Source organism: Muscardinus avellanarius (assembly GCF_963383645.1).
Source record: "Muscardinus avellanarius genome assembly, chromosome: 1".
Lineage (NCBI taxonomy): Eukaryota > Metazoa > Chordata > Mammalia > Rodentia > Gliridae > Muscardinus > Muscardinus avellanarius.
In genome coordinates this window covers 173,022,213-173,048,220 of record NC_137786.1, presented here as the reverse complement: position 1 = coordinate 173,048,220, position 26,008 = coordinate 173,022,213, and the positions used below count along the sequence as shown (strand labels likewise).

The 26,008-nt window shown below is 39.5% G+C and overlaps 1 protein-coding gene across 10 annotated transcripts in view; it reads right to left on the bottom strand.

The window, feature by feature from the left end:
- Positions 1-26,008, bottom strand: part of NARS2 (asparaginyl-tRNA synthetase 2, mitochondrial) — a gene marked incomplete at both ends in the record, with an annotated part of 127,456 nt that overhangs the window by 8,222 nt on the left and 93,226 nt on the right. For 6 of the 10 annotated variants that reach the window (XM_080703316.1, XM_080703318.1, XM_080703324.1 and 3 more), the window contains 5 exons: positions 154-251; positions 18,621-18,758; positions 19,655-19,721; positions 24,537-24,574; positions 24,683-24,781. In XM_080703316.1, coding sequence (XP_080559442.1) covers positions 154-251; positions 18,621-18,758; positions 19,655-19,721; positions 24,537-24,574; positions 24,683-24,781 — 440 coding nt within the window. The remainder of the gene's footprint in view (positions 1-153; positions 252-18,620; positions 18,759-19,654; positions 19,722-24,536; positions 24,575-24,682; positions 24,782-26,008) is intronic. The other 4 variants (XM_080703322.1, XM_080703319.1, XM_080703323.1 and 1 more) reach the window with 4 other exon arrangements.

Below are 26,008 nucleotides of genomic sequence, written 5' to 3'. Positions count from 1 at the left end.
TGAGCTACCCCCACCCTCAGCCCTATTTTAATTTTAATTTTGAAACAAGGTCTCCCTAAGTTACTGAGGGCCTTGCTAAATTGCTGAGGCTGGCCATGAACCTGCAACTCAACCCAGTTTCTGAAGTGTATTTCTTTTAGGTCTGACCAATACCTGGCTAGTCGCTGTTCTAAGACATGGTGCCTTTCCTCCCTGAGGCTGCCTCCAAAGAGCTCTCCAATTCCAGGAACCAGAAGATCAACAGCAGCTACCTAAAAAGGAAAAAAATAAAACAATAAACAGCATTACATTTTCAGGTGATTCCAAAACAGCTTTTCAAACAAATGAAATTTATTTATTTATTTATTTATTTATTTATTTATTTATTTATTTATTTATTTTGGTGGTACTGGGGTTCCTGGAAGCCCTTCTACTTCCGGGCTACACTTCCAGACCTATTTTATATTTTTATTTGGAAACAGGGTCTTCTAAGCCAGCATGGCTGGCTTCGAACCTGCGTGATCCTCCTGTCTCCGCCTCCCAAGCGTGGGGATTACAAATGTGCGCCACCACGCTTGGCTGGAATGTATTTTTAAACAATGTTATAATTGGTTGTTCTACTGCTTACAAGAATCATATTTATATCTGTACAGTTTCCTCTCCCCTCTTGTACCATTTGTGTACTTATTGAAAATGTGTTTTCTAGCCAGGTGTGGTAACGTCCATTTGTAATCCCAGGATTTGGGAGGCTGAGACAGAAGGATCCCTGTTTGCAGCCAGCCTCAGCTACTTAGTGAGGCCTTATGCAACTTAGTGAAATCCTGTTTCAAAATAAAGAATAAAAAATAGGGCTGGGGGTATAGCTGGGTTCCATCCCCTGTATTGCAAAAAAAAAAAAAATTGTTTCCTAGCCGGGCATGGTGATGCATGCTTATAATGCCAGTACTTGGGAGGCTGAGATTGAAAGATTGGGAGGATTACAGGTTCAAGGACAACTTCAGGAAGTAGTGAGACTGTCATCAACTTGGTGAGACCCTGTTTACAAAGAAGAAATAAAATTGGGCTGGGTGTGTAGCTCAAAGGTAGAATGCCTCTGGGTTCAATCCCCAGTGCCAATGTTTTCTTCACAAATGTGATATGTTTATTTACAAAATTTGAAAGTTTTAAAAATTATTCTTCTATACTTAAACAGTACAGCAATGGAGGTTTTCTTTCATGTTTGGTGCTGGCATTGAACTCAGGCCTAGAGTATGTGCTCTATCATGGAGCTTCACTCCCAGATCCTACAGTGAAGAGATTTTCTTGGTTTGTAGTATTTCTCTTTCCTTCTTTCCTTTCTTTCCTCCCTCCCTCCCTCCCTCCCTCTCTCTTTCTCCCTGGGAATTGAACCCATTGGCATTCTACTGAGTTGTGGAGGGGGCCTTGCTAAGTTGTCGAAGCTGGTTTCTAACCTGCGAGCCTTCTGTCTCAGCCTCTTAAGTACTGGGATTACAAGCATCCGCCACTCCTCCTGGCTTGATTTGTAGTATTTCATTATATCGTATACAATAAATTCTGGTTATTAATCAAAGAGGTACAAATTAAGACAATGAGATAACATTTTGGAGCTTTTCCTTGTAAAGATAAGAAAGCAACATAAACTATGTAGGTAAGGGAACAGATAAACCAATACTCTCATACACTAGATATAAACCTTTTCTGGTCAGCAATTTGGCAAGAGATAATCAAAAGCCTTAAAATGCAGTATGCTTTGAGTCAGCAACAACAGTTCTAGGAACTGGTCCTAACAAACTAATCAGAGATGAAAAGAAAGATTAACGCACAGAACGTTTATTACAGTATCACTTAACAATAACAAAAATGCAGGTGTACATCAGTAGATTATTAAGATAAATTTTAGGCACAGATACAAAAAGAAAAAAAAAAAAACCCAAACAAACCAGGAGGATTCAGATTCAAAGCCAGTCCTGGTAAGTAAGTGAGATTCTCAGCACCTTAGTGAGACCCATTTCAAAATAAAATAGGGCTGAGATTGTAGCTTGGAAATAGAGCACTCCTAAGTTTAATTCCTAGTATCAAAGAAAAAAAGCAAACATTTCCTCCCTCCCTACCCCTTTCTTTTTGCAGTGCTGAGGATCAAATCACGGGCCTTATGCATGCCAGACAAGAGCTTTACCCCTGAGTCACATTTCTAGACCTTTTGTTTTTCAATTTTCGAAATAGTCTTCCTAGCCGGGCGTGGTGGTGCACGCTTGTAATCCCCGCGCTTGGGAGGCAGAGACAGGAGGATCGTGCAGGTTCGAAGCCAGCCGCGCGCGCTGGCTTAGGAGACCCTGTTTCCAAATAAAAATGTAAAAATAGGTCTGGGAGTGTAGCCCGGAGGTAGAAGGGCTTCCAGGAACCCCAGTACCACCAAAAAAAAAAAAAAAAAAAAAAAAAAAAAAAAAGAAAAGAAAAAAAGAAAGAAAGAAAGAAAAAAAAGAAATAGTCTTCCTAAATTACTGTGCAATGAACGTGAATCTGCAATCATCCTGTTTTCAGCCTCCCAAGTACTGGGATTACAGGTGTAGGTCTCCAAATCCCGCCATTCCCCCATTTTGATTTTAGAATGGCTGAAATATATTTTCCAAAAAACTGAGATTAATAAAGAATAATTCAAGAAAATACTCTCAGTGTGGTATACCCAGCTTCATAACTATCATTAGAGAAAAGTGTGAGCATGAGTCTCATCATTAGGCTGCGGTGGAGGGAGAGAACAGAGTTACTGGTGTTTTCTACTTTTAGTAAATCCTTCGCCTTTAAAGAAGTGGTGAAGACAGGTGTACGTGCCACCATTGCTTGCTGACAAATCTTGGGCAGTGATTCTATGAACCTAGGTATTTACACGAATACCCATGTTATTCAGAGTGTAGATTTGGTGCCAGGTGTGTTGGCACATGCCTGTAATCCCAGTATGTGGGAGGCTGACACAGGAAGATTGCAGGTTTGAAGCCAGCCTTGGCGATTTAGGGAGACCCTCAGTAACTTAGACATAGTGTTTCAAAATAAAAAGTAAAATAGGGTTAGATCTTCAGAGGTAGAACGTCCTCCCACCCTGTTCAATTCCCAGTGCTGAAAAAAATAAAAACAAAACAAAAATAAACAACATCAACAACAAACCCAGGAAAAACAGAACCAGTGACAGATGTGATAAGAGGTAATGAAATCCAGCCAATATATTCAAAAGGTAGCCAAAGAGAGCCCAACTAATGCAGTGAGGGAATTCCATGAGCTGCATGATTAATAGAATTATTCTTTAACCAAGACCTTCCTATTCTTAGAGAAAGGATAAAGTCCAAGGAGATTTTATGGCCACAGAAAACATGGAATTTTAATTTCCCAATATCTTGCTTTGAGACATGACTAAATATGATAAGAGATGAGGACACATGGTAAAGTTTTGTCCTTACCTTCAACTCATTGTTTTAAATTTGGAATTAAAGGTAATCGCATTTAGAAGAGAACAGTTGACCAAATGGGTCTGTAGCCTTTTCTTGAAAATAATATTTAAAGACAAACAAACAAACCTACCCTATGGGATCTTTGCACTCTTTTTTTTTTTTTTTTTTTTTTTTGCGGGTCTGGGGATGGAACCAAGGGGCATTTAACCTCCGGCTACACCCCCTGCCCTATTTTTTATTCTTTATTTTGAAACAGGGTCCCACTAGTTGTGAAGGGCCTCACTAAGTATCTGAGGCTGACATTCCACGAACCTACATTCCTCCTGTCTTAGCCTTCCATGTACTGGGATTACAAGTGTACCCCACCATGTCCGTCTTAAAAACCTTCTTTATTTAATATTTTAGTTTTCTGGAGAATTCACTATGTAATCAAGGTTTAAACCTTTATGTCTGGTTCTTACTTATCTGTGATATTTGTAACTACAGAAGAACTGGAAGCTTCTGAAACGTTTGAGTCACCTGCAAAATGTTATGTATTGGCATGACACTCACACACATAAAAAAAAATTCCTTCCAACCCTGCATTCCTATTTACCAGGATACCTAACTAATTTTGCCAAAAATATTTGGCTGTTAGAAATTAAGAAAGTCAGGTGTGGTGGCACATGCCTGTAATCACAATATTTGGGAGGCTGAGACTGGATGATTACAGGTTCCAGGCCAGCACTTGGTAATTTAGTGAGATCCTGCTTCAAAATAAAAAATAAGCTGGGCGTGGTAGCAAAAGCTTGTAATCCCAGCATTTGGAGGCTGAGACAGAAGGATCGCAGTTCATGGTGAGCCTCAGCTACTCAGTGAGGAGGCCTTTTACAACTCAGTGAGACCTTATTTCAAAATAAAGAATAAAAAATAGGGCTGGGGGTGTAGCTCAAATGTAGACTGACCCTGGGTTCTACCCCCGAGTACCAAAAAAAAAAAAAAAAAAAAAAAAAAAAAAAGGGCTGTGTCTATAGCACAAAGGCAGAATGCCAGCTGGGCACGATGGCACACACCTGTAATACCAATGCTTGGGAGACTGAGCCAGGAGAATAAAAAATAAAACCAGGCGTGGTGGTGCGCACTTGTAATCCCAGTACTTAGGAGGCTGAGACAGGAGGATTGCAGGTTCGAAGCCAGCCTCAACAGCTTAGCGAGGCCCTCTGCAAGACCCTGTTTCCAAATAATAAATAAAAAATAATAAAAATCAGGCTGGGGGTTTAGCTCAGAGGTAGAATGCCTCTGGGTTCAATCCCCAGTGCCAAAATAAATAAATAAATAAATGATAACAAATAGGGCTGGGGATGAAGCTCAGAGGTAGAATGTCCCTGGATTCAATCTCCAGTTCCACAAACAATGAAACAAAATAAAATAGGGTTGAGGGTATAGCTCAGAGGTAGAATGCCCCAGGTTCAATCCTCAGTACAAAAAAAAAAAAAAAAAAAAAGTAGAATCCCCTTGGAGTCAATCCCCAGTGCCATAGAAAATAAATAAATGATAAATAAATTAAATAAAATTAAGGGGATAGTTGCTATACTAGTCAGGACATGACAGATTATGGTTTAGTCTTATAAAACCTTCAAAGCTTACATCAGAAATTTTCAGTCTCAGCATTAATAACATTTTTGGCCAGATACCTCTTTGCTGTGAAAGCCTGAACTGTATACTGTGAGATTTTTTTGTGTGTGGTACTGAGGATTGAACCAAGGTCATTCTATCTCTAAGCTATACCTCCAGCACTAATTTACTTATCTGGAAACAGGATCTCACTAAATTGTGAAAGGCCTCAATAAGTAGCTGAGACTGGCCTCAAACCTGGGATCCTCCTGTCTCAGCTTCCCAAGTACTGGGATTACAAGCATGCACCACCATGCCCAGCTGAGAATTTTCTTTTTCTTTTTGAATGGTACCGGGGGTTGGACCCGGGGGCCATCTACCACTGTGTTACATCCCCAGCCATTACAATTTTTAAATTTGAGTCAGGGTCTCACTAAGTTGCCCAGGGTGAACTTGAACATGTTATCTTCCTCCTTCAGCCAAAGTAGCTGAAATCACCTGCATGTGCTGCCCCACCAGCACGGGTCTTCACAACATAACTGGCCTCTACTCCCTAGCTGTCATTTGCATTCCTCTAATTGTGACAGGAGACACTGCTAAATGTCCTCTGGGGCCAGGGAGAGAAGGACACTATAATCCCCGATTTAGAACCACTGGTTGACAAAAAAATGAGTTGACTTTTTTTTTAAACTTATGCTACCTGTTCATCCTGGCACAAAGATGATGGAGCAGCCTCTTTCTGAGGTCTTGTGGCAGAAAGAAAGAGCACAGAAGACTGTGCTAAAAGCACTTGTCTAGAAGTGCGTAGAAGTGAAGTAATGGGCAAGTTTCACTTCTGTTCCTAATTCCTTGGCCAGTGCGAGTCACATGGCTAAGCTCCTGATGATGGGGCAGGAAAGAAGAATCTCTGTAGAGGGGGAGCAGCAGCGGCACAGCGAACAGCTGCCGCACGCCCGCCCTTCCTCACCTACTTGACTCTTGATGCTTCTCACCCAACTCATTATTTGTTAGAATTAAGGCCAGAAGAGTAGTTCTCCTATTTTCTTCCACTGTAGTCTGAGGGATACCTAGTAGTATGAAACAGCTTATCAAAACAGGCATTTTAGCTGAATAGAAATTTTAGGTGATATCCAGATAAAGTCCCACATCACTATTCAGTCTTTGCTTGGCACTCATTTTGTGGTAAAAGGAGCACATTTCATGTATGTCTTTCTCTAGATGACCTAAAATTTCACATTCTCAGATAGATAAATTTGTTTCCTTAACACAGACATTGAAATTGCTTTCACTTTTAATAATCTGTACTTTATTTATTTATTTATGGATTTATTTATTTATTTGGTGGTACTGGGGTTTCTGGAAGCCCTTCTACTTCCAGGCTACACTCCCAGACATATTTTTTATATATTTTTATTTGGAAACAGGGTCTCTTATGCCAGCGTGGCTGGCTTCGAACCTGCGCGATCCTCCTGTTTCCGCCTCCCAAGCGCGGGGATTACAAGTGTGTGCCACCAAGCCCGGCTATTATTTAATATTAAAAATATTTTTGGTCCAGGTGTAGTGGTGTACACTTATAATCCCGGCACTTGGGAGGCTGAGACGAAGGCTCAAAGGTTCGTGGCCAACCTCAGCTTCTTAGTGAGGTCCTACCCAATTTAGCGATACCCTGTTTCAAAATAAAGAATAAAAATAGGGCTGAGGAGTTCGAAGATAGAATGACCCTGGGTTCAGTCATCAGTATTGAAATACAACAAAACAAGCTGGGTGTGGCAGTGCATGCTTGTAATCCGAAGCCAGCCACTCTTGTTTAAGAGACCCTGTTTCCAAATAAAAAAAAGTATAAAATAGGTCCAGGAGTGTAGCCTGGAGGCAGAAGGGCTTCCAGGAACCCCAGAATCACTTAAAAAAAAAAAAGAAAGAAAACAAAACAACAAAACAAAACAAAACAAAAAAACCCCAGCAGTATTCTACCTCTGAATTATAGTATAAGCCCCTTTTTATTTTGAAACAGGGTCTCACTAAGTTGTTGAGGATCTTGCTAAATTGCTGAGACTGGCCTTGAATTTATAATCTGGTTTCAGCCTCTCAAGTACTTGGATCACATTATAAACCAAAATGCATGGCATAATCTGTACCTTATGAGTGAAGCATTATTTTACAATGCCTCATAAATATCTCATGACTAAGAGGTAGTCTTTCTCTCTCTCTCTCTCTCTCTCTCTCTCTCTCTCTCTCTCTCTCTCTCTCTCTTTCTCCTTCCCTCTCTCTCTTTCTTTCTTTCTTTCTTTCTTTCTTTCTGTCTGTCTGTCTGTCTGTCTGTCTGTCTGTCTAGGGATGGAACCCAGGGGCATTCTACCTCTGAGCTACACACCCCCAGACCTATTTTTTATTCTTTATTTTGAAACAGGGTCTCACTGACTTGCAAAGGGCCTTACTAAGTAGCTGAGGCTGTCTGTGAACTACAATCCTCTGGTCTTGGCCTCCCCAATGCTGGGATTACAAGCATGAGCCAACACACCTGGCTGTATTTCTTTTTTAGCAAGTAGAGATTTAATCCTGTGAAGAAAAATCCGCAAAGGCCTTGCTCTTTTCTCCTTAAGATTAGTTTTTTTGTGTGTGTGGTACTGGGGATTAAACTCAGGGGCTTCTACCTCTGAGCTACACCCCCAGCTTTTTAGTTTTTGATTTGAAAGAGTCTCACAAGGTTGATGAGAGTCTCACTACTTACTCAGGCTGTCCTGGAACCTGTGATTCTCCTGTTTCAGTTTCCCAAGTCCTGGGATTACATGCCCAGCTCCTTTTCTCTTTCTTTCTTTCTTTCTTTCTTTCTTTCTTTCTTTCTTTCTTTCTTTCTTTCTCTCTCTCTCTCTCTCTCTCTCTCTCTCTCTCTCTTTCTTTCTTTCTTTCTTTTTTTCTTTCTTTCTTTTTTTCTTTTTGAGTCAGGGTCTTGCTAAGTTGTCCAGGCTGGACTCTAACTTGCCATCTTCCTGCTTCAGTCTCCCAAGTAGGGATTATAGGCATGCATCACCAAGCTCAGATAATTTAATTTTTAGACAGGGTCTCTAAGTTACTCAGGCTGGCCTCAAACTTGTGAGACTTCTGCCTCAGCCTCCTGAGTAGTTGGAATTAGAGGTGTGCAACTACAGTGCCCCAAGCTGCTCATCTTTTATAACTATATTGTTCAATCTATCTAAATAGTACTACTGTATAGAATTTATATGTAGTATTTCTCAACTGAAAATAAAAATATACGTTGCCTACTTTCTTCTGGTATGATATGAAAAAGTGCTGTATTCTCTAAAGATCACTAGGGCAATCCCTTCAAACTTCCTTCTTTATCTTCAGTTAGGGTTGAGATTCCAAGTAGGAGTCTTCTATCTTGTGTCTGCCTCTGGTAATTATTACAGAATCTCTCTGTTTCTCCAAGGGCTCTAGTGGAGATAAAAGACACATATGGCTGTAATACAACTCATGACGTAAGTATGCACAAAATGCAAATGTGGAGGGAATCATACAAATTTCTAGAAGTAATGAGAAAGGCTTGATTGTGGTTTGCCAAGTGACTAGGAGAGCGAGTATAAGAAGCAAGCTGGCTGGACCATTTTCTGGTGATTACAGTCTGCCTTTATGAGCAGCAGTTCTATGGTTTATGAGAGGCTAAGACTGAGACTGACCAGGCAATGGAATGGGAAAAATTAATCCCAAGTAAGTGGGGAAGGTTCATGGATGAATAAAAGTATTGTAATAGAGATTAAATATTTATCATAAGTAACCACAAACCATGATACAGAGCTATGATATTGTGTCACAAGAAAAATACAGAAAAAAAATACCATGAATTATCAGAGGTCATAGTCACTATCAAAAGTCCTGATATTGATTGGACACTAACAGTGTTTTTTGCCAATTCCAGTGTTCATGGAGACTCAGAAAGCTATGTGCAATGACAACTCTGAAACTGGACTACTGTTGGCACCCGTTTCATTCACATTCAGCTGTTGTATGCCTTCCTTTCCAAGTATCTAGAACTTTAGGGCATATCCTAAGCCAGGCAGTAAGCATCATCTTTGCCCCTGGGGAATGAAGCTGCAAAGTCTGAATTTCCCTTTAGGAAATACCCATATCATTTAAGTAGATGACCAAAAGCATGCTTGTATAGTCCTGCACAATCCTCGTCTCAGCCTCCCAAGTACTGGGATTACAAGCATGTGCCACCACGCCTGGCTGACCATACTATTACTAAAAAAAAATGTTCCACAAACCATAGGAAACCTCTTTGTGGTCTCAGCCTCTATGAGATTCTGCTCTGACTGCTGACATAGACAATATTTTGCCCTTCAAAACAACCAGGGACTAGGAAGAAAGAAACTTCCAGATATGATGTGAGAAAATGCAGGTACTCCACAAGCAGCAAGGGCTGAAATAGACTTGGGCTAATATAATGGTGAGTCCATTTCACTAATTCTGCTGCCTGAGAGAGAGACAAAAGTTTTATAGGTTGCAAAAATATTAATGGCTTCAAAGGAATGCAATCTCACCCTGTCCTGAAACACACACTTTCTTCCCCTCAGGGCCAAGGTAGCTACAGCGTTTCTTTCTTCCTTAGGGAGCTCTAAATTCCAAGCGAGCCAGCAGGAAACATCAAATGGGGCCACAAAAAGCTTCACATATGAGAGCTTCTCCTTTAGAGAAGAAAACATTTCTGTAAACAGATGCCCTGAGAATAAAGGTCTGGCCTCTGGGAATTACCTGTGACTGCTCCTTGTTCCTCTAACTCCCACTTCCAGTTTATTTCAAAGACCATTATTCCTTGGAACTCTGGAACTATTTTTTTTTTTTTTTTTTAGTTTCATTTCTTTCTCTCCATTTTCGCTGATGTCACCACTTTAACCTAAGATCTTATCTTCTCCTTTCCTGGTTACAAGAAAAGTCCCTTAACTAGTTTTTGTGTGTGTGTCACTGGGGATTGAACCCAGGAATGTTCTCAGAGCTACACCTCCAGCCCTATATTTAAAAAAAGTTCACTAAGTCGCTGAGAACCTAACTACACTGCTGAGGCTGATCTCAAATCTGCAATCCTCCTGTCTCTACTTCCCAATATAGCATTAAAGGCGTATATCACCACCACCACTCCTGGTTTAGTATTTCGTGTGTGTGTGTGTGTGTGTGTGTGTGTGTGTGTGTGTGTGTGTGTGAGAGAGAGAGAGGGGGGGGGGAGAGAGAGAGAGAGAGAGAGAGAGAGAGAGAGAGAGAGAGAGAGAGAGAGAAAGATATATATATATATATATATATATACTGGGGATTAAAACCACAGACATTCTACCTCCAAGCTATACCTCCAGACTTGTTTTATTTTTTCTTGTTTGTTTATTTATTTATCTTTTGTGATACTGGGGATGGAAACCAGGGGCATTCTACCTCCGAGCTACACCTCCAGCCCTATTTTTTATTCTTTATTTTAAAACATGGTCTCATTGCGTTGCAAAGGGCCTCACTCAGTAGCTGAGGCTATCTGCGAACCTTGATTCTCCTGTCTCAGCCTCCCAAATGCTGGGATTACAAGCGTGCGCCACCACGCCTGGCTCTTTGTTTTATTTCTTTTTTTTTTTTTTTTTTTTTTTTTTTTTTTTTTTTGCGGGTCTGGGGATGGAGCCCAGGGGCATTTGACCTCCAAGCTACAGCCCCTGCCCTATTTTTTATTCTTTATTTTGAAACCGGGTCTCACTGAGTTGCAGAGGCCTCACTAAGTAGCTGAGGCTGTCTGCGAACCGCGATCCTCCAGATCTCAGCCTCCCGAATGCTGGGATTACAAGCGTGCGCCACCACGCCCGGCTTTGTTTTATTTCTTATTTGGAAACAGGGTCTTGCTAGGTTGCTAAGAGCCTCACTACATGGCTGAGGCTGGCTTTGAACCTGCAATCATCTTGTCTCAGCCTCCTAAGTACTGGGAGTATAGGCCTGTGCCACCATATCCCTCTTAGTATTTCCTTTTAAAATAAATATCTTTAATCAAGTATAACATACATATAATGTATATAAATAACAAGTAAGTAATTCTAGCAACTTCCACAAAATGAACATACCATGAATCTCCACTTAGACAAAGAAACTGAACAAGATGAGCGTTTAGAAGCCCTTCTTGTCTGGGGTGGTGGTGCACACTTGTAATTCTAAGACTTGGGAGGCTGAGACAGGAGGATCACGTTTGAGGACAGCCTTAGCAAGTAGTGAGACTCTCAGCAATCTAATGAGACCCTAATTCCAATAAGAAATAAAATCAGTCTGGGGGTATAGCTTGGAGGTAGAATGCCTTTGGGTTCAATTTCCAGTACTACACACACACACACACACACACACACACACACACACACACACAGTCCTTCTTGTGTCATCTTTCGGTTGCTACCAAAAGTAAATCCTTTCCTGAACAATATCACCACCGGGTGATGCTGCCTATTTTTCAACTTTCTATAATAGTGTCATTTAGTACAGAATATAGACTTTTTTGTGTTGTGCTTCTTTTACTCAAATTTACATTGGTTTATGGTATCCATCATGTTCGTATATGCAGCAATAGTTTGTTTATTGTCAATCACCTTCATCATTGCATCTGTTGGTTTGAGTCAGTTTTGATGCAGGCCAGTTTATTAGTCTCAACCCAGAGAAATTCATTAGATACCTCTTGTTTGAGTATTTATTTTCACTGCTGTATCCCATTACATAAATATATGATTGAATTACTTATTAACATACATATCATATATAATATAAACATTATAATATAAAAATACTGACATATTCAGTGTTTCTGTATGCTATTTAATTTGGGGCTATCATAAACGGGGCTGTTAGGATCTGAGTGCATGATTGGAAGTGCTAGTGACTTAGGACACTGAGGCAGGCAGATTGAAAGGTCAAGGCCAGCCCGGACAACTTAGCAGAACTCTCTTAAAATTAAAATAAGAAAACCGAAACCAAATCAAACCAACCAACAAACAAACAAAAAAACACCCGAGTATCCCGGTACACACTTGTCATCCCAGAACTTAGGAGGCTGAGATAGGAGGACTGCAGGTTCGTGACCAGCCTCAGAAACTTAGTAAGGTCCTCTGCAATTTAGTGAGTAAAAACTTCCTCAATAACATCCCAAGGACACAAAAAATTAAAATGAGGGTTAATAAGCTCACAAAGTGCTGTGTGTATTTATATCTCTATCCCTCTGAACTTTATTATGATCTATGATTACAATGCATCAATAAAATTTAAAAATAACCAAACACCAGAAGCCAGGCATGGTGGTACATGTCTGTAATTTCAGTATTTGGGAAGCTGAGACAGGAGGATCGCAGGTTCAAGGACAGCCTCAGGAAGTAGTGAAACTCTCATTAACCTAGGGAGAAACTATTTCCAGATAAAAATAAAAATTGGGCTGGAGGTGTAGCTCAGAGGTAGAATGCCCCCTGGTTCCATCTTCAGTAATACAAATAAAAACAAAAATAGGGAAATAAGTTTTTTGGCAAAGTTGTTTTAAGATTTCAAGATGAAATGGTAGTATATAATTTAAAGCAATCTAGTAAGTGGTGGCTAATATTGTTAATCAATACAATAAGAGAAAACAAGGGGCATTTTGTTAACTGGTGGGATATGAGCTTCATTTTGTTTTGTGGTACTGGAGGTGGAACCCAGAGACTTTCTACCGCAAGGGGTATACTCCTAGACTTATTTTATTTTTTATTTGTAAACAGAGTCTCACTAAGTTGCTGAAAGCCTCACTAAGTAGGTGAGGCTGGCTTTGAACCTACACAATCCTCCTGTCTGAGCCTCCCAAGTGCTGGGATTACCACGCCCAGCTGTTCTTCATTTTCTACAGGAATAATCTACAGATTACACTGGCCACAGTGATGCACACTTGTAATTCCAGTACTTGGGAGTGTGAGACAAGAGGATCTCAGGTTTATGACAGGCCTCAAAAATTTAGTGAGGCCCTCTATAACTTAGTGAGACACTTTTTTAAAAATAGAAAATAAGCCGGGCGTGGTGGCACATGTTTGTAATCCCCGCGCTTGGGAGGCAGAGACAGGAGGATCGCGCAGGTTCGAAGCCAGCAGCGCGCGCTGGCTTAGGAGACCCTGTTTCCAAATAAAAATGTAAAAATAGATCTGGGAGTGTAGCCCGGAGGTAGAAGGGCTTCCAGGAAACCCAGTACCACAAAAAAAAAAAAAAAAAAAAAAAAAGAAAAGAAAAGAAAAAAGCAGGACTGAGGTGTAGCTCAGAGGTAGAATACTCTTGGTTCAATACCTAGTGTTACACACACACAAATCTACAGATAAATGAGAAGTATCAGCAAAGTTTAGTTTGGGAGTCTATTTTGACATAAATACATTTGTTTCGTAATTCTTATAAGTAATAATATAATGTATAACATTCAATAAATATTTAAAAAGTAAAAACATTTTATATTATAGATAATTTTGTGAAGGAGAGAGAGAAAAAAATCCTAAGAACAAAAAATATGGTGAAAAGAAGACAAGATAAGAAAGGCTAAAGAAGTTGGGTATTGTGGCACATGCCTATAATCTTAGTACCTGGAAGACTGAGACAGGAGGATCAAAAGTTTGAAGACAGCCTTAGAAATTTATTGAGGCCCTCAGCAACTTAGCGAGACTGTTTCAAACTTGAAAACGAAATAGGACTGGCAGTACAACTCAGAGGTAGAAGGCACCTGGGTTAAATCCCCAGTACCACAAAACAAAACAAAAGAAAACCCCACAAACAAACAAACAAACAAACAAATAAACAAACAAACAGCTAAAGAGATAGGACAGAAAGACAGAGACAAGACAGGCAGATGAAAGAGACTGACCAGGACTGTGATGGGAAGACTCTGTCTCAACCTCCTTGATCCCTTCACTGCCTCCCTTCATTATTTCTATTTATAACCCAGACCAACGTATTCTAACTTAGCTACCTCCTCCTCTGACAGATCATGCCATCAGTCTGCTTTCCTTTCCAGGAACTTCCTCTTCAATACTGAAGTCCACAGTGGACTGGTGTCCCTTACTATACAGTGTTCTAGGATCATTTCCTTTTAATTATTTAAGCAAAACACAGAACAGAACTCACTTATATTTGCATCTGCTAAACTAAGAAGGCTGACTCATGACAGAATTGAGGAAATATGTTAATAGACCACTGGAGTCAGTTGGGTATTCTTGGGAGGCTGAGAAAGGAGGACTGAAATCTCAACAAATATTCCAAGAACTTGAAGTGCAGAAAGTGGTCGCAGAGCTCCATCTTAGGCGACCAGCACCACACTTCAGGGACACAGAAAAAAATCCAAAAGTCTGTGTGCTCACCAGTGGTTGAACCTGCAGTGGGGCACTGTCCCCTCCAGAGACCTGGCCTGCAGGATAGCAAGGTAACTGGGTCTTCTTACTCAGCCCAGAGCAGCCACAGGACCCCAGCGGATTGGGACCTGGCCACCCATCCCAGTGGCAGTCCAGCTGGAACCTCCAGAGACATAGGAAGGACTCACAGTGCTCAAGGTATGGTGCTTGCGTGGGGTCACAGGGAGTCGCTTCAAGACTATACTGGACTCTCTCTGCCAGTGCGGGTAGGGAGGTGCAGGCCCAGTGCAGGAAGGCACAGAGGACAAGGCCTGAGATCACAGAGCCAGGGCTGGAGAGCATGGAGCCCAGGGTCGGAAGGCTTACATGGAACTCATTAACAGTGACACTGATGCCCTGACACCTACACACAAAACTGTCAGAGGTGAGAGAGGGGCACAAACATTTAAAGTGGGTCCAAAAGCTGACAATAGGTTATGGAGCAAATGAGAGACATTGTTATATACTTTAGAATCTATCACAGTGAACAGACATACAGATATTACACGGGCCCGAGCCATATATATGTAAATTAGCAGGACTGCTATTTTTGTTTTTTTTCCTCTCACACCGTCACTAGTTCTTTTTGTTCTTTTTGTTCTTCCTTTTTTAATTCCTTTTTGTGTTTTTTTTTGGTCATTGATTTATAATCGTTAGTTTTTGTAATTTGTTTTGTGACTTTATGTATGTTTGTTTGCCCTTTCCCCCATTCCTTTTACAAACTTCCTAACTCTAGACTATCTACTCTTTTCTCTCAAAACTTTTTTCCTTACTGTATCTCCTTGTTTTATATTCAAATTATTTCATATCTCCATACCTAAATACTCTACTAAATATAAGAATCCTACTATCTAACCTTTTCTCATTCTCAACCAGATACTACCTTATTATACTTAAATGCTTACTCAACTTAATCATATCCTCTTCTTTACCCGACTCCTGTACCCATCAACCCAGCTCCTCTCCCCTTACCCAACCCTCACCATTGAAAAAACCACTGCTTACTCATGCATGAACCTGCTGACACCTCTAAATTCCTACTGCTAAGATTGGATCAGACAGATTACCGACAGAATCACATGCAAAAATGATGCCAAGACATCAAAAAAAAAAAAAAAAAAAAAAAAAAAAAAAACAGGCCTGAGTACCCTGAAAATATGAGAACTACAGACAGGATATAAGAGAAATCACAAATGCTAACATACAAGAAATGCAAGAAGGAGAATTCTGAATCCTGATTTTCAATACGATGAAAGGACTTACAGTAAATATACAGGAAATGGAAACATTCTGAAAGAATCAGAAAGAGGTCTGGACTGAAATGAAAAAGTCAGTAAGTAAAATGAAGACAGCAATAGAAAGAAACTCTGGTAGCTTAGATGAAATGGAAAACAGAATATAACTGTTAGAAGACAGTTTATTCTGTCAAAACTGAAAGCACAGCCAACAGCATACAGAAGTCATTACAGCAACAAAACCTAAACATCTAATAACTATGGGACAACATAAAATGTTCTAATTTATAGATAAAGGCATTGAAAACAGGATAGAGGTACAGACCAAAGGAATTCATAATCTCTTTGGAGAAATAATTTCAGAGAATTTTCAAAATATGAAAAGAGACTTGGACATACATGTACAGGAGGCATACAGAACACCATTAAGGCAGGATCAAAGAATGAACTTCCCATGTCATGTAATAATCAAAATGACCAACAGAGAGGCTAAGGAGAGAATCTTAAAAGCAGTGAGAACAAAAGAAAGGGTGATATACAGGGTCAAAATAATAAAAATCACTCCAGACATTATAACCCAAATCATGAATGCCAGGAGAGACTGGTATGATGTAAGCCAGACTGTGAAAGAAAACAACTTCCAACCAAGACTGCTATATCCAGCAAGGTTATTATTCAAAATTGATGGAGAAACAAAAGTGTTTCAAGATAAGCAGAATCTCAAAAAACTCATGAGTACAAAGCCAACACTAAAGAAAATACTTAAAGAAACAAAGCATAAAGAAGAAAAAGGAAGCAAATTTCAGAACCAGAGAAGAGATGAAATTGATCAGAGGGGCAACTAAGCAAAGAAGAAATAACATTATATCAAACAGAAGCTAGAATACAAAATGGTAGGAAACAAAAAGAATACTTCAATAATAACCTTGAATGTCAAACATAATACTCACCAATTAAAAGCATAGACTGGCAATGTGGATTAAAAAAACATAATCCAAATATTGCAAGAAACTCACATTACAGAAAAAGACATTCATTGGCTGAAAGTGAAAGGATTGAAAAAGATATATCATGCTAATGGAGACCCAAAACAGTCAGGGGTAGCAACAAAACAGACTTTAAGCTAAAACACATCAGAAGAGACAAAGCAGGGCACTTCTTTTTATTCAAAGGAACAATTCAGCAAGAAGATATAATGATAGTAAATGTTTATGCCACAAATGTGGGTGCACCCACATTTGTAAAATAAACCCTTCAGAACATCAGATCTCAAAGAGACCAAATACAATGATATTAGGAGACTTCAACACACCACTCATGCCACTAGATTGATCTTTAAGGCAAAAAATGAGTAAAGACTCTCCAGAACTAAAGAAAACTATAAACTAAGTGGACCTAATAGACATATACAGAATATTTCCACCATGAACGGCAGAATACACATTCTTCTCCATAGCCCATGGAACTTTCTCCAAAATAGATTACATCCTGGGCCACAAACCAAGCACCAGCAAAATCAAAAGAGGTAATATAATTCTCTAAATCTTTTCAGACTACAATGAAATGAAAGTAGAAATCAACAACAGGAAGACCAAAATAAGCTATTTAAATACATGGAGATTGAATGATACACTATTGAATGATGAGTAAGATCAGAAATAAGGGGAGAAATAAAGAAATTCCTAAATTAAATGAAAATAGAGATACAAGATACCAAAATCTATGGGACACTTTGAAGGTGGTGTTAAGAGGAAAGTTCATAGCACTGAATGCCCACATAAGAAAAACAGAGAGTTGTCAAGTAAACAAACTAATGATACATCTCAAGGACCTAGAAAAACTGCAATAGTATAATCCCAAAGCTAGCAGAAGGCAGGAAATAACAAAAATCAGAGCAGAAATAAATAAAATAGAGAAAAAAAAAGCAATTCAAAGAATCAACAAACAAAAAGCTGGTTCTTTGAAAAAATTAATAAGTTTGACAAACCCCTGGCCAACTTAACCAAAAGAAAGAATCAACTCAAATCATTAAAATCAGAAATGAAAAAGGAGACATCACCACAGACAGTGGGGAAATTCAAAGGAGTATCAGAAACTATTGAAAATTTTTACTCCAATAGACTGGAAAACATGGAAGAAATCAATAGATTTCTAAGCACATATAACCTACCTAAATTGAACAAAGAGGAAATAACAAGCCTAAACCAACCAATAGCAAGTAAAGAAATAGAAACAGCAATAAAAATTCTGCCATCAAAGAAAGAAAATCCCAGGCCCTGATGGGTTTCCAATTCAATCCTACAAAACCTTCAGTGAAGAACTAATCCTAATACTTCCCAACTTGTTCTGGGAAATTGAAAGAAATGGAATCCTCCCAAACTCCTTCTATGAGGCCAGTATCACATTAATACCCAAACCAAATAAAGACTCAAGGAAAGAAAATTACAGACCAATATCCTTGATAAACACAGATGCAAAAATTCTAAATAAAATACTAGCTATACGCATTCAAAACCATATCAAGAGAATTGTATACCATGACCAAGCTAGTTTCATTCCAGAAAAGCAAGGCTCCTTCAACATACACAAATCGATACATGTTATTCACCACATAAATAGAACTGAGAACAAAAAAAGCCTCCCCTTTTCTTGGTGCTGGGGAATCAAACCTAGGGCATTCTACCTCTGAACTATACCGTCAGTCTATTTTATTTTTATTTTGAAACAAGGTCTGGCTAAGTTGATGAGGGTTTTGGTAAACTGCTGATGCTGATCTTGAACTTGTGGTCCTTCTGTCTCACGCTCCCGAGTACTGGGATTACCTGGGTGTGTGCCATCATGCCTGGCTAGGAAGTGCCTTTTGAAAATATAATTTTAAGAGACTAAAAGTGATGAATATAACTTTAAAAAATATACAAAAACCAAAAGAAATTAAGGGAAAGATCTCTGAGATACTGAACCCCAATTTGCTTAGTATCTCTTCTTACTGTATGCTGAGGGCCATCTTCATTATCCCTCATGTAGAAAGGCTTGAGTGCTAGTGGATAGTTAATGACGAAGACAGGTATATTGCCACAGTGCTTCACCAGGTACTTCTCATGTTCAGTTTGTAGATCAGCACCCCACTGTTATGAGAAAAAGGGAATGATAAAAGGAGAGGGCAGAGCCAATCTATTCAATTAAGCACCCGAAAATAACCTCTATTAGTTCCTAGGGCTTCCTCTCCCTGAAGCTCAGTGATTGTACAGCTGTCTGATGAGGTTACACAGCTGACTAAACTAAAGAGAGATACTTGTTAACAAGAACAGCCAAAGGCCTGGAAAGATGAAAGCTGAAGCTGCAGACAAACACCAGGCCCTCTGTCCCTTGTGCAGAGCAGGTGAACAGCCCCAGCAGGAAAACAGTACTTTTTCCACAGGGATAAAAGTGACTTCAGAACTGTGGGTCTTATTAATATTGCCTAGAGCTTCTCCACAGTTACTGTTCTTAAGTCTCAGGAAATTAAATGACAGAAGATAATATTCTTAATATTGAGCCTATCTTTGGCTAGATTAGACTTCTCTAGGGGATTTTTTAAAATAAAAGAATCAACTCATATATCAGATGCTCTTTGATAAATATTTAATAGCACTGCTCAATCTACTTATTTAGAAATACGAATGTGTTTATTAATCATATAACTTCTTTTATGTCACCTTTTAACATCATTCAGAATATACTTTGGGAGATTTCTACAGTAATATTCTATGGTTATCTTTCTTTTTTTAATATTTCATCTTCCTAAACCAGGAGACTGCTTTATAATCCTTCAGACACTGCTATTTCAAATGATTTAATTTTATTTTAAAATTATTTTTCATCCTAAGTATTTCAACAATGTCTAGTAAACATCAAACCAAGATGGATGCACACTACACATTGCTAATAAAATAAGATTATTTTGAAGGATTCTTAAAGAAGTAAGGTCATTAAAAGGAGGAAACATATTTCTCACACACACAGACACACATACAGGACCAACCTCCGGGGTAAAGGTGAAATTCTGCGATGCTTTCTTTAAGATTTCTATTGCCTCTGTATAAGAAATTCTGGAAGAAAACAAGAGCAGAGAAAGGTTAACATCACAGGGCTGCTGTTTACTAGGCTACCTTAAAACTAGGAAAAGACCATTCCCATATAGTCTGTGAGGTCATTAGTGAGTACTAAGTGATCAAGAATCAAGGCTGATCTAATCCTAAGAAACTCTGATCTACTCAAAGAGAAGGAACCAGCTAGCTTCCTTTCTCCTGATAAATGTGGAATGTACAGAGGAGTTAGTCACTTCAGCAAGTACATATTTTCTCTGAATCCGTGCTATGCCACTGCCATATAAGAAGTATGAAACTGATGCTGAAAGAGCAAATGACACACTAAAATCATCCATCCATCCATCCATCCATCCATCCAACAAAAATGTATCAGGTACCAACTATGCTAGGCATTAATATAGGCTCTGGAGATACAAATAAAACCAAAAATAAAGCTCTTGCCTTCGTGGAGTTAAGAAGAGATGGAGAAACAGAAATAATAATGCCAGGTAATCATTACTGCTATGAATAAAAATAAAGGTAACAAGACTGAGGGTGTGTGGGAATGCCATTTTAGAAAAGGTGGTATATATAAAAAAAGCCCTCATTGAGTTGGTGACATTTTGACAGAAATCTACATCAATTAATAACAAACAAATAAGCTGGGCAAGGTGGCACACGCTTGTAATGCCTGTGCTTGGGCGGCTGAGACAGGAGGATCGCACAGGTTTGAAGCCAGCCTCAGCTACTGAGTGAGGCTCTCAGCAACTTAGTGAGACTCTGTTTCCACATAAAAATATAAAATAGGTCTGGGAGTATAGCCTGGAGGTAGAAAGCCCCGTATCATACACACACACAAAACCAACGAACCAAACAAAAACCCCCAAAATCTATGTGACTATCTGGAGAGGAGAATTCCAGGCATAAAGAACAGCAAGTACAAGGCCCTGAAATGAGGAACAGTTTGGCTTGCTTAAGGAACATAAAGGTCAATGTGACTGAGGAATATTGAACAGGAGGAGGAGTGCCAGGAAATTAGACAGGAAAGGCAGTCAGCAAGAGCTTATGAACTTTTCCAGGCCACGGTGGGGACTGAGTAATATATTCTAAACATTTTAAGATTGTTGAGGAAAAATACGATTAGTTCTTTCAATAAAAATTCTCAGCCAAGCGTGGTGGTGCATGCTGCATGCCTGTGATCCCAGTACTTGGGAGGCTGAGACAGGAGAGTTGAGATCACCCTCAGCAACACAGACAGACCCTGTTTCAAAATAAAAAATGAAGCTTGGCATGGTGGTGCACACCTGCAATACCAGTACTTGGGAGGTTGAGATAGGAGGATTGCAGGTTATAAAACAGCCTCAATAACTTAGATAACAAAATAAAATATGGCTTGGGGTATAACCAGAGGTATAACAACTCTGGGTTCAATCCCCAGTACCACATAAAATAAAAAGCACACAAGGGCTGGGGCCATGTGTGGTGGCACACACTTGTAATCCTAATACCCGGGAGGTCGAAACAGGAGGATCATGAGTTCAAGGCCAGACGTAGCAACTTAGCAAGGCCTTCAGAAACTTAGTGGGACCCTGTTTCAAAATTAAAAATAAAATAGGGCTGGGGATGTACCTTAGAGGCAGAATGCTCCTGGGTTCAATCCCTAGCACCATACACACACACACACACACACACACACACACACACACACACACACACGGGTGAGGGGAGGTAGGAGCCTGGGTTCAATTTCCACTACCAAAAGAGGAGAGAAAGGAGAAGAAGAAACTCTCATGCCTAATGAAAACTCAAGATTTTGTTTTAACTTCCCTGTGCATACAGGTAATATGTTCACACAGCCGAAATAAAAATTCAAGGCAGGTATGGTGGCACAGGCCTGTAATCCCAGTGACTTGGGAGACTTAGGCAAATGTATCTCAAGTTTGAGGCCACCCTGGGCAAGTAAATGAGATCCTGTTTCAAAATAAAAAAAAAAAATAAAAAGGGGTAGAGATGTTGCTTGGCCGTAGGATGCCCTTGGGCCTGACCCCCCCCCCCATACAGGGAAAGGGGATATATATATATATATATATATATATATATATATATATATATATATATATATATATATATTGTGTTATACATATATATGATATACATATATATACACATATGTGTGTGTATACACACACACACACACTAGATTTGATGGTGACTAGCTGCAGTCTGTAGTCCTGGCTAAGGTGAGTTTAGTAAATTTCAGTCAGAGCATATATATACACACTTTTACTCCATATTTTACTCAATAATAAATCTTGCAGATCTTCCTAGCAGAATGTAAACTAACTTCCTTCCCTTTCTCTTTCTTTTTTGTGGTACTAGAGAGTCAACTCATGAGCACTTTATACCTCCAGCCTCCCCTGGCCCCTTAAAGTTTTTTTTTTTTTTTGTGGTACTGGGATTGAACCTAGGGGCATTCTATCTCGGAGCCACACCCCCAGCCCTATTTTATTCTTTATTTTGAAACATGACCTCACCAAGTTGCCGAGCCTGGCTGTGAACCTGCTGACCCTCAGCCTCTTGAGCACGGGGATTGTGGGCTATGCACAGCATGCTAGGCCTATGTTTTGTTTTGAAGCAGGGTCTTGAGAGGCTGCTGAGAGTCTCCATAAGCTGCTAAGACTGTTCTTGAACCTGTGATCTTTCTGTCTCAGCCTTCCAACTACTGAGATTACAGGTGTGAGCCACCACTCCCAGCTCATTTTTTGATTACTTAATATTTCACTTTGTGGATGTATCATAATTAGTATACACAGTCATCTATTGACAGACATTTCAGATGTTTCCAATATTTGCCTATTACAAATAATGACTACATATACCTATTTAGTGATAATTATAAATAATTCAGGGTTTTTTGTTTTGTTTTGTTTTTGTGGTACTGGGGATTTAACTCAGAGGCTTTCTACCACTGAGGTACATCTCCATTTACTTCCTTTATTTTATTAATTTTTTTCACAGTAGGGACTGATCCAGTGGCACTCTATCACTGAGCTATACCCCCCCTTTTTGTGGTATTGGGGAATGGAACCCAGGGCGCTCTACCTCTGAGCTACGCCCCCCAGCCATATTTTTTATTCTTTATTTTGAAACAGGGTCTCACTGAGTTGTAAAGAGGCTCACTAAGTAGCTGAGGCTGTCCACTAACCACGATCCTCCTGTCTCAGCTTCCTGAATGCTGGGATTAAAAGTGTGCACCACCATACCCGGCCCCTTTTCTTTTTTTCTTTTTCTTTTTTTTTTTTTGTGGTACTGGAGGTGGAACCCAAGGGGCTTTCTAACTCTGGGCTACACTCCCAGACCTATTTTATATTTTATTTGGAAACAGGGTGTCACTAAATTGCAGAGAGCCTCACTAATTAGCTGAGGCTGGCTTCAAACTTGCACAATCCTCTTGTCTCAGTCTCCCAAGTACTGGGATTACAAGCGTGCTCCACCGCGCCTGGCCCCCTTTTCATTTTTAAACAGGGTCACACTAAGTTGCTAAGGGTAAACTCAAACTCGAGATTCTCCTGTCTCAGCCACCCAAATACTGGGATTATAGATGTGTGCCACTGAATTTGGGGTTTGCCTCTTAATTTTGGACTGCACCACAGAACCATCCTGCTCCATCTCTTTCAAATCAAAATGATCTTGTTCTCAGTCTTGACTTGTTCTTTGGACTTTTTGTTGGCCATGGAAAGCGCTGGAGTCTCTTCAGCGGCCCCTTTACAAAAGAGGTACCAGGTCTACACCAAATAAGCACACAAGAAGGTCCAGGAGCCTGGCAGAAGGGTGGTGGTATGTGTGTTAGTTAGCTACCGGGGACTGAACTCAGGAGTATTCTACATCCAAGCTATCTCCCTAGCCCTTTTAATTTTTTATTTTATTTTTTGGTGGTACTGGGGTTCCTGGAAGCCCTTCTACCTCCGGGCTACACTCCCAGGGGCTACACTCCCAGACCTATTTTTTAACTTTTTTATGTGGAAACAGGGTCTCTTAAGCCAGCGAGGTCCGAACCAGTGCGATCCTCCTGTCTCCGCCTCCCAAGCGTGGGGATTACAAGCGTGCGCCACCGCTTGCGGAAGCCCTTTTTATTTTTTTAATTTTTTGTTTTGAAACAGGGTCTCGCTAGGTTGCTGAGAGCCTCACTACATAGCTGAGGCTGTCCCGAAATCTGCAATCCTCCTTTCAGCCTCCCACGTACTGTGATTATAGGCATGCATCATCACGCTAGGCTCAGTATTTTAGTTCTAATATGACAGCTTTTTAAAAAACAATGTAAAAATGTTATCATTCTATTATCACTAATGGCATTTGAACTTCTTGGGGATCTATGCTGTTTGTTATATTTCCTATGCTTGGCTGTGTTTTGCATTAGGTATTATAAGTTATCTAAAGTATACAGGAGGATGTGCATAGGCCATATGCAAATACTGTGGCATTTTACACTAGAAACTTGACTGAGCATCTGTGGATTTAGGTATCCATTGCGGAGAGAGGGTACTGGATCCAGTTCCTGACAGTTACTGAGGGGGTAACTATATATTTGAATTGTAGTAGCACATTTATGGTTACCATATTCATTTATTTTACTAAGAGTTTTAAATTTGTTTATTGATGACACACTGATTATCAACTATGAATCAGACACGAGGGCTATGAAAATAATTAGAACATGCACTTTTCCTCAAATATGGAGAATATGGGAAGCACATATATAAGCAGAAATTATAATTCAATGTAATAAACACAATGATAAAGCATAAGCAAAATTCAGAGAAAGTATTATATACTTACATTAAAAAGTTGTTTTTTAGCATATGTTCTAATCTGTCCTTGGTAAGAAAAGACAAAACAAATATTTAAAATGTAATTATATTCAGTGTATGTAATTAACATACTTAAAGAGCAGCTGTGTAGGGTTTGTCCATAAAACTAATTACCTTGTGGCCAGGAGCTATGAATTTGTGACAGAGTTCAACATCTTCAGGGCAATTTGAGAGAACCATCATTGTTGTGGCCTTGAAGAGTTCCTCCATAACCTTAGGGAAATGACACAGAATTGCCTGAGAAAGCAAGCAACTTTATACAAAAAGCCTGTTCAGGGCTCTCAGGACTTCCCTCCAGGCTTCAGCAACGATAAATACATTAAACTTCTAAAAAAAAATTACTCCCTAAAGTTACTACAGCAAATTAGTTCAGTTTTCCAGGCAGCTCAATTCTTCTGAGAGAGGCAGAGAGAAAAAAAAAAAAAAAAAAAAAAAAAAGGAAGAAACCCAGGTTGGATTCTTATGCTAAAGGTTTCAATATTGGCATTGCAAAGAGATGTCAAATGAACAGTTTTACCTGACTGATGTCTAAATATCAATAAGCTTACTTGCAGAGTCAGGACAATAACGATACCTAGCTTATAGGATTGGTGTGAGAATTAGATAAGCCTAGTACCTGCCTTAAATGAAGCGCAGAAATAATCGTTGCTTTAAAGAGTAATAACATTCTGAAGAGTGGTTTACTTAGTCATTGGTAAATGAAAGTAAACTTAACATTTGAGAAGCAATGAGATGTACCTACTAAATATAAATATATAATTTTTGTACACTAAACCATAAAGTAAAAATAATATAAGTCAGTAAACAACATAAATTAATATATAAGAATTCAATCTATTAGAAGTGTCCATAGAAGACTCATAGGAGAAATCTGTTCTTACAAGAAAATGGTAACTGAAATGAAAGATATTTATAAAATCTTTTAAGTCAAACCTAAAATTTGGAGCACTAAGAGCATAGCTCAGTGGCAGAGCGCATACTCAGCATCTGGGAAGCCCTGGGTTCAATCCCTAGCACTAAACACCCAAGGACCAAACAAAACCTTAAGCTTTTGGTTTGAAATCAGTGAGGTCCTATTAGGCTGTCCAGATGCTGAGCCCATACAGACACACGTTTATGAAGCACAGACCAGCTCCAAGGTAGGGCCTTTTTCCTCTGTTGCTTCACTGATACACCCTATCTGTGGTGGGAACACAGCAGGCACATCAGTCTACCCAAGTGATTCAATATGACAAGATTAACAATACGTAAAAAACTAGTGACAGCCAATTTCAGTGCCACTTTTATAGATGTCTTGCTAAGCTCAAATGCGTTTCTGATTTATGCTATTAAAACTTCTGTTACTATAATCATGTGTCTGTCCAACCAATGTGTAATCTAATACAGGGAAAGAAATCAGTAAGCATGTGGGTTTTTAATGCCCTGACAATGTCAAATAAT